Source organism: Chelonia mydas, chromosome 11, assembly GCF_015237465.2.
Source record: "Chelonia mydas isolate rCheMyd1 chromosome 11, rCheMyd1.pri.v2, whole genome shotgun sequence".
In the NCBI taxonomy this organism is placed as follows: domain Eukaryota; kingdom Metazoa; phylum Chordata; order Testudines; family Cheloniidae; genus Chelonia; species Chelonia mydas.
Genome location: NC_051251.2, coordinates 51547095 through 51555975, shown reverse-complemented (window position 1 = coordinate 51555975; position 8881 = coordinate 51547095). Strand labels below are relative to the sequence as shown.

The window sequence follows — 8881 nt, the reverse complement described above, 5'->3', positions numbered from 1 at the left end:
AATCATACATGGTTGAAATATTTCTTACAAATATTACTTTTGAATTTTTAATTTGCTTTTCCCCCACTAATGTTTAGCAAAGCTACACAGAAATATATAAATAATGTTCAATATATTGCAGTTATTCATCAATATAAATCTGCAGAAAAATGTACCTAATATATTTAGGAAGTAATATTTTTCATATATGGTAGTAATAATCTTTGTATTTTTAAGAATATGATCTTTTTTCAAGGAAAAATATTGACTGGAGTTTTTTACAGTTTCAGGGACATATGGATTGATTCATAATAAAAGAGAGTTGCTGCTTATTTAAGAATGGCAATGCTATGCTTCAGTACTGCTGCCCATAATCACTGGAAATATATCCTCTTCAGTATGTGAGGAGATATCCTCTACAGAGTGGTCAGATAAATCAGTTCACCCTGGGCTGTAACAAAATGCTGTCTAGTGACTTGTGACAGACAGGGCTTTAACCTCTGACAGCTAGATTCATTGTTGGTACAACAGCCAATCATCGGTTTTGACGACACGAGTCTAACCAAAGTTGGAGTATAAAAGCCCTCTTCGAAAATATATGATTCACCAGTGTGGCAAGTTGTTTCTCGGATTATACTCGCCTTTAGGGATCTGTTTAGTACTGAAAGAAAAAAATAAGAAAGCAAGGAAGGGAAAAGACTGCACTGAATGTGAGATCATGCAAAAGCTACAAATCTGTGTTTATATTTACCTGTTCATGCTGATTATACTTGGTCCAGTGGCTCTTAATGACAGTAGTCAGCCAAAAGAGAATGGAGAAAAAGATGAACTATGCATTGCATGTACATGGAGGCAAAATACAAAATCTTCCAGAATAGAAGCCATAAAAATTCAAATCCTCAGCAAACTTCGTCTGGAACAAGCTCCTAATATTAGCAGGGATACTATAAAACAGCTTTTACCCAAAGCTCCTCCATTGCAAGAACTGATTGATCAGTATGACGTCCAGAGAGATGACAGCAGTGATGGTTCTTTGGAAGATGATGATTATCATGCTACAACTGAGACTATTATTACAATGCCTACAGAGTGTAAGTAGTCCTGCTACTTTAATATCACACTATTCTACTGATAAACAGTTGTCCTAGTGCTTAAGAGCAACAAATCTTGTCTCAGTCTCTTCTAACAGGCTGCTGGCAGAAGTATGTAAGAGGGAGGGAGAAGAACATATTTTTAAATAATTTGAATCATCATCCAATGACCTCACTGTGATCTTTTATTTTATTGTATTATTTTCCTGCTCCCTTATAACATATACAGGAATAGTCCTTAGTATCTTGCCAATTGCCTAATATACTAAATAAGATTTGCAGTTTGCTGACCTCGGTATTTGCAGTATTCAAGGTATTTCCTACAGTAACTATAGGGAAGTACAAAGAAATCAGTGCAAATAATGAGGTAATTATAATTCTTAACAAGGATTTTATGAGCCACCACTTTTTAAACATTGCACTAGAAACTGACAAAAAAATGTCACTTAGAACATTACAACCACTTAACTATAATACACTATAACAAATGCAAATAAAGGTTTAAATACTTGTTTCCTCTGCTGATCTCAGAAGCTAGTACCGCACAGCCCAGCTAACAGTAAACAGTGAATGTAAACTATATATTTAAAGTAAGCAGAAGAATGATAGATTTTAGATGTTGAAATGTCCATGTATATCTATCAACTCCAGTAGTTGTGTCAGGGAAGAATGAAGGCATTTACTGAATGAGCAGATTCTTAGTTATCTTCTGAGTGCTAAACATCTGCCATGACTCCTATCAAGTATCTTTTGCACAGCTAATACTATAGTATCTTATGTTCTTAATCAGCTAAAGTATTTGGCTATGGCAGCTGTTTTTCAAAATAACACTTATGAATATGATGACAAAAGTTGAAAACAAGACAGGGCATATAAGGCATAGATATATTACCAGCAACAGAGATATGTAGTACACAAACCTAACAGAATATCAGCTGCTGTTGCTAACTACAAAATGTACACATTTATAGAAGTTAATTGACTATAAAATATATACGTTAAATTAACAGTGTAGGATACTATATAGCAATACTGAATGACTGTATTACAGTAGCTTGATCATGATGATGTAGGTAAAGGCCAGTTAACCAACATTTATAATCAAGCCTACTATTTAAAATAGCCTATTATTACCTAATTCTTCTTTGCTGATTGAAGAAAGGTGATCTGTGCTCTGTTTATTTGTCACTTCACAATTCACTCCACTCTTTTCATAGACAGCCTAAAGAAAACAAATCACCATTTTTAGTATATTAGAAAAGCAGATATCTGAAGAGATGAGGTTATGAATATTGGAGCTCTGCACCACGAGAGATTACTACTTCGCCCTCCTACCCCTTAACATGGACAGTTTCATCTGGGTTTAATAGATTTTGCACCTGTACTGTATACCAAGGGTAGTTAGATTACTACAATGAAAACACTTTACCATAATATAATTTAAGCCAAAAGAAATAAAGATCCATAGGTTAAAACTAGTTTATTAACAGATAGATTGATCATAAAACAAAGGAGGGGAATGTAGGTGTTACTGTAGCTTGAACACAGCTGCCTCTTTTTATATAATATGCTGGCAAAAATGATAATGTTTGACACATTAGAAACATCTATAACATCACAGAAGTGTGTAGTTAAAAAGTATAGGTTTGCTGTTCAATGTGTTTTTGTAAAGATACTGCAGGAGTTGAATGCCAGAAAGGTGTTAGTAGTTAGTCATTCTTAAGCAGAGTAGTCTGTACACTGTGTTCAGCCTGCAGGTAATTTTTGGCTAGAGGAAGTGTTTCCGTCCCAGACTGACTGGTACAGCTGCTCAGTTAGTATAAGTATTCAGATTCCCAGAGAATTCTAAGGAAATGTTCCCCTACAGCCTTTTTCTATCTCAATATTCCCCATCATTTTTTAATTTCAGCATGTGCTCACCCCTTAGCTAAAGAAATCAAAGTGAACAGCTTACATAGCATAAAGATCCTACTAGATTTAGTTGGAAAATGGTAAATCTAGCTTAAAACATGGTTGTTCAGAAAATGACCGTCAATTTCTTGTGATAATATGCAGTAGAACCTCAGAGTTACAAACACCTCGGGAATGGAAGTTGTTTGTAACTCTGACAAAACGTTATTTATGGTTGTTCTTTCAAAAGTTTACAACTGAACATTGACTTAATGCAGCTTTGAAACTTGACTATGCAGAAGAAAAATGCTGCTTTTAACCAAAACAAGCACAGAAACAGTTTCTTTACCTTGTCAAATCTTTTTTTTTTAAACTTTCCCTTAATTTTTTTAGTAGTTTACATTTAACACAGTACTATACTATATTTGCCTTTTTTTTTTTTTTTGGGGGGGGGGGGGTGTCTCCGCTGCCTGATTATATACTTCCAGTTCCAAATGAGGTGTGTGGTTGACCGGTCAGTTCATAACTCTGGTATTCTTAACTCTGAGGTTTTACTGTATTACTTCTAGATGGCTTAAAAATTTGAGGCACAATGATTCTGTTAATTTCAGTTAAATAATGCCATACCGTACAAAACCCACAAAATCCAGAGTTGAGAGTTTATTTTATAGTGAATTAAGTACAAGCCACTTTTGCAGTCAATATTCCACTGATAACATATCTTACCAAGCTATACTATACAGGCTGGATATTTTTTCTGATTTGTTTATGCACGTTCCTTTCTGCTCCAAGGTCAGTAATCTATTCTTTCCATTCATTTATAGCTGATTTTCTTGTGCAAATGGAGGGGAAACCAAAATGTTGCTTCTTTAAGTTTAGCTCTAAAATACAATATAACAAAGTAGTAAAGGCCCAGTTGTGGATTTACTTGAGGCAAGTCCAGAAACCTACAACAGTATTCGTGCAGATCCTGAGACTCATCAGACCCATGAAAGACGGTACAAGATATACTGGAATTCGATCTTTGAAACTTGACATGAACCCAGGCACTGGTATTTGGCAGAGTATTGATGTGAAGACAGTGTTACAAAATTGGCTCAAACAACCTGAATCCAACTTAGGCATTGAAATCAAAGCTTTTGATGAGAATGGACGAGATCTTGCTGTAACTTTCCCAGGACCAGGTGAAGATGGACTGGTAAGTTCTACTGGAAAAATTCCACAGAGATTTTTCTTATTGTATAGACCTTTTTACAATAGTTGGAATTGGAAAGCATGTTTTATGTTGTATTTCGAGGAGAGGAAGTGGAATCTTTGCCTAGGGGTTAAAATATAGGAGTGAGGGTTAAGAGAAGGGTTCTGTATGCCCAGGTCTGCAACAAACTTGCTCTCTGATCTTGCACTTAATCTCCCTGTGCCTCAGTTTCCCCATCTGTAAAATGGAGGTAATATTACTTTACCTAATTCAAAGGGATGCTGGGAGACTTTATTACCTTGTTTGTAAAGGGATTTGATATTCAATGGAAGATTCTAGAAAAGTGCAAAATATTTGTTATGAAATCCAGGAGTAAAGAAAAGATATTAAAATGCTGCTTAATGAAAAGTTATTTTTAAGATATAGCAAAAAAATGAGGGCTCCTGGATTCCTGCACTTGAGAATAAGCTGCCTCAAATCTTGTACTGCTGACCAAGTTCTTGCATTCAAAATAAGAGGGAGCTTCTTCTCTCTCTGAATACATAAATTTGCTGTTAACTATAATGGAAATTTGCATGCACAGAAAGGAGACAAAAGACCACCTCACAATGGGTCTTGAATTAAGGACATCTTTATGTAATGCTGGAACATATCATGCCATCATGAGATTCTGCTTAAACATGAATGGCACAATTTGCTTTATGTTTATGACAAAGTACAAAACTAATTGACAATACTGTATTTTATTATACAACTCACTCTTTAAATATTACAGTTCTGAAAATGCAGTACTTTTTATGCCATATTATTTTCAAAATTATGTCAAAGCAGTCAAGGACCCAAAATAGGCACCTTTTTTCTTTTTACTGGAAATTTAATTGAATAAAATAAATTTGAAAGTGTTGCAGTTAAACAAAAATGGAAAGGAATTTCCTTCATTGTTAACCTTCTTTGAAAAGCAATAATTGCCTACAATCTACGCAAGTATATTTTTGAACCTATTATCTACATCAATAAAGCAATATTTATCACTTGAATCCTACCAAATTCACAGCTGTGAAAAATGAGTCATGGACCGTGAAATCTGGTCTCCCCTGTGAAATCTGGCTATTGTAGGGGGTTCGTGGTATTGCCAGTCTTCTGCACTTCCTTCAGAACTAGGTGGCCAGAGAGCAGTGGCTACTGGCCGGGAGCACAGCTCTGAAGACAGCACTGTTGCAAGCAGTTCCGCAGGAGTGAGGGTGGCATGGTATGGTACTATCACCCTTCTGTGCCACCACCAGCAGCAGTGGAGAAGTAAGGGTCACCAGCAGCAGTGGAGAAGTAAGGGTGGCAACACCACACCATGCCACTCTCACTTCTGTGCTGTTGCTGTGGTGGCTCTGCTTTCAGAGCTGGGCTCTCAGCCAGCAGCCACCACTTTCCAGACACCAAGAAGTAAGGGTGGTACTACTATGTCCCCCCACAATAGCCTTGCAACCCCTTTTTGGGTTGTGATCCCCAGTTTGAGAAATGCTGACTTAAGGGCTTTACATGTTTATATTTTTAAATACATAATCATGATTTGTGACAACACAGTGAAATTCAAGATTTAAATATCCGTGAGCATGAAATTCAAGATTTTTTAAATGGCATGACCATGAAATTTACCAAAATGAACTGTGAATTTGGTAGAGTCCTACTTATCAGTAAATTTATACTTTTAAACGAAATCCTGAGAGAATATGATTTCCCTCTTTCACTATAATGCATAATGTGCTTGGATAAACCTAAATACTTATAAATTTGATTTTTATATATTTTCTTAGCAATGTAATACAGTCATATTAGCTTAAAGACAAAATGTATTGTGAAAGTTTGATTAAAAATCCAACAGAAAAAATATTCTTATATTCCTACTCAGTTGGAATAGGCCAGTTGTCTCCTCTAGTGCTTCAAGCACAATCATGCATACAAATATCAAGTACTGACTATATCAACAATGCATGAAATCATCCTCTTCTGCAGAGATTCACAGAGGTGGAAAAAAAGCTCTCAGTTTCTTTCCACTCACAATTATGTTGCAACCATCTTCTTTCCTCAGCAGAGGTGTTTGGTCTGCATGCCTGGGATAAAAGAGGTGGCCTTGATAACTATGGAGCCCCAGGGTCTGCATGGAATTCCTTTCCCAAAAGTGTGGATCATGGGTCCACCACACATGTGATGGCCCTCTGTGCCACTCTGAGCTTCCTTGGCTGTATGACTCTCTCAGGAGCCACAATATTAGCTTCTCTTGCAAAACCTGTGCATAGTTTCTGAGAGAGGTGAAAGGTATGGAGTAGAAATACAGGAGTAGGATTGCTAGAAGCAGCATTTATTTTCCCCCATCATTTCCAATAGTATTTTCACCAGTTAGGCAGGGTAACATCAACTGCTTCAACTTCTTCCCTCCTCTGGCTAAATAGGAGGCCCTTCTCAATGCCTGCCGAGCTTCAGCTGCACACTTTATGTGCAGGGACATCTGCAAACTCTTCAGGAAGGGGGGACCGGAATGTTAGCCTACATGTTTTCCCTTCTGCAATTTTTGGAGCTGCTTTTTTGTGTGTGTTTTGCTCTCTTCTATATCATGTAGATGGAGGGAGCTTTTGGCCCAAAGTCCATAACACTGATCAAAGCCCCTCCTATCAGCTATTTGGGATGCTCAGAAATGGTAGCTATTGCATAGTGAATAGTGGGGAAATTCAGTTTCTTAGTATGAAATAGTGGGATAAATCTTGAAAGTGGATGAAGTGTAGCCAGGGACACCTAGAAGAGGACATAGTTACCTTAAAAGAAAACAACACACCACTGTCACAGGATTAGAGCATTTCAGAAACTTTTACAAATATGATTTGAAAATATTAGATTAAAACAATCTGCACGTCTGAGACGTTGCATATTTTTTCATGTCTCCATCTGTCCCTTTAAATGTTAAATACTTCATGTATTAATAATATTTCCAATTCTTTTCCTTTCCCACACAGAATCCATTTTTAGAGGTCAGGGTTACAGACACACCAAAAAGATCCCGCAGGGATTTTGGCCTTGACTGTGATGAACACTCAACAGAATCCCGATGCTGTCGTTACCCACTGACTGTGGATTTTGAAGCTTTTGGATGGGACTGGATTATTGCACCCAAGAGATACAAAGCCAATTACTGCTCTGGAGAATGTGAATTTGTATTTTTACAGAAATATCCACACACTCATCTTGTCCACCAAGCAAACCCTAGAGGTTCAGCAGGCCCCTGCTGCACACCTACCAAGATGTCCCCAATAAATATGCTGTATTTCAATGGAAAGGAACAAATAATATATGGAAAGATACCAGCCATGGTAGTAGATCGTTGTGGGTGCTCATGAGATCTTTGCTAGATCCATTACTTCATAAAACATGGAATCTACCAAAAAAAGTTCTGTCCCCTCTGCAGTTTTTCAAACTGTGAATTTATGTACAATAGGCTATAGCCTACATCCAACAGGCTGTACAAAAGGGTACTGTACGGTACATATTCAGTACAACACAAGCTACAGAATGTGAACTAAAAGACAATATATGCAATGGCTGGTTTTTAACCAGTGAAAAAGATAAGCTACAATCAAAATCACCGGATTTCTCAATGAATTTCTTATTCTAGAAGGGAATCAGTTTTCAGTTATTCAGATACCAAATTCATATACAGGTTTCAACATATACAAGTAGACAAAAGCAACCTCCTTATCCTCAAAAGAACGAATTTCATCACAGCTTCATTTAGTATTGTATTTAAAAAACATATACTGGTACATTTAGGATTGTCACAATACCACCATCTGAATCGTCCTTAAACACTTGAATTTTTAGTGCAGAAACACAAAACTGATAAGACGAAATTCCACAAAAACAGATAAATTCAGAAATTTGGGATGGCATAGTATGTGCATAATGTTTCCATTCCTTTTATGATTAGTCTGTTAGTAATCAATATCAATGGTGCTATCACAGCAGGTGGAATAAAAATAAAAGCAGTTATCAAGCTGAAAGAACAGTACAATAATGAATTCCCCCTCTCCTCAGGTACAGTAATATTCCACATTCATATGAAATAGGTATTTTTTAAATTTAAAGGTGAATCATTTTCTTGACCTAGTGATATCCTCAGAGAGACTGCACTGCAGTAAGACAAAAGGCAGTGGAGGAAAAAAAATTAAAATATGAATATCATAATCCCAAATTATAACCTGCCTTTGCAACATTACAGTTTGCACTTTGGTAAACCAATGCAAATAATTGGTTGCTACTAATATTGTAAAAATATATACATAGACTTTGATATAATAGAATTTGTGTAATATGTATACATCATTATTTTGTAAATAAATGTTTCTTTTTTATTTACTGTTGGTATATGTTTATGGTAAGAAAGATTCAAGTTAACCTGTACTTTAGTGTATACAAATACATATTCTAGCAATAAAAGCAATTTTGGATATGAGTGCAAATAAATAGTAGATAAAATAATGGACATAGCAACAAAGTAATCCATAGGGTGGTTATGCTAATTTTTTTATATTGTGGATAAATGATGGCTGTTTACAAAATTTTTATGGGTTACTGTTATCATTTTGATCAACCACTGATTTTCCATACTTTTAATGTTGTACCCATTTATGATGATAGTACCAAAACCTCCTATTTCATTAAAAGCATTTTTTGTAAATGTAAA

General features: G+C 35.9%; 1 protein-coding gene and 1 long non-coding RNA gene across 2 annotated transcripts in view; one reads left to right on the top strand and one right to left on the bottom strand.

Moving 5' to 3' along the window:
• The first annotated feature begins 386 nt into the window (after positions 1 to 386).
• Positions 387 to 7538, top strand: MSTN (myostatin). The gene is made up of 3 exons (XM_007069890.4): positions 387 to 1070; positions 3785 to 4158; positions 7158 to 7538. The coding sequence occupies exons 1-3, from the start codon at positions 578 to 580 to the stop codon at positions 7536 to 7538; spliced, it is 1248 nt and encodes a 415-aa protein (XP_007069952.4). The 5' UTR covers positions 387 to 577.
• Positions 1942 to 8881, bottom strand: part of LOC122462447 — a 63325-nt gene continuing 56385 nt past the window's right edge. The window contains exon 5 of the long non-coding RNA XR_006284980.1: positions 1942 to 2292. This is a non-coding gene — a long non-coding RNA (uncharacterized LOC122462447). The remainder of the gene's footprint in view (positions 2293 to 8881) is intronic.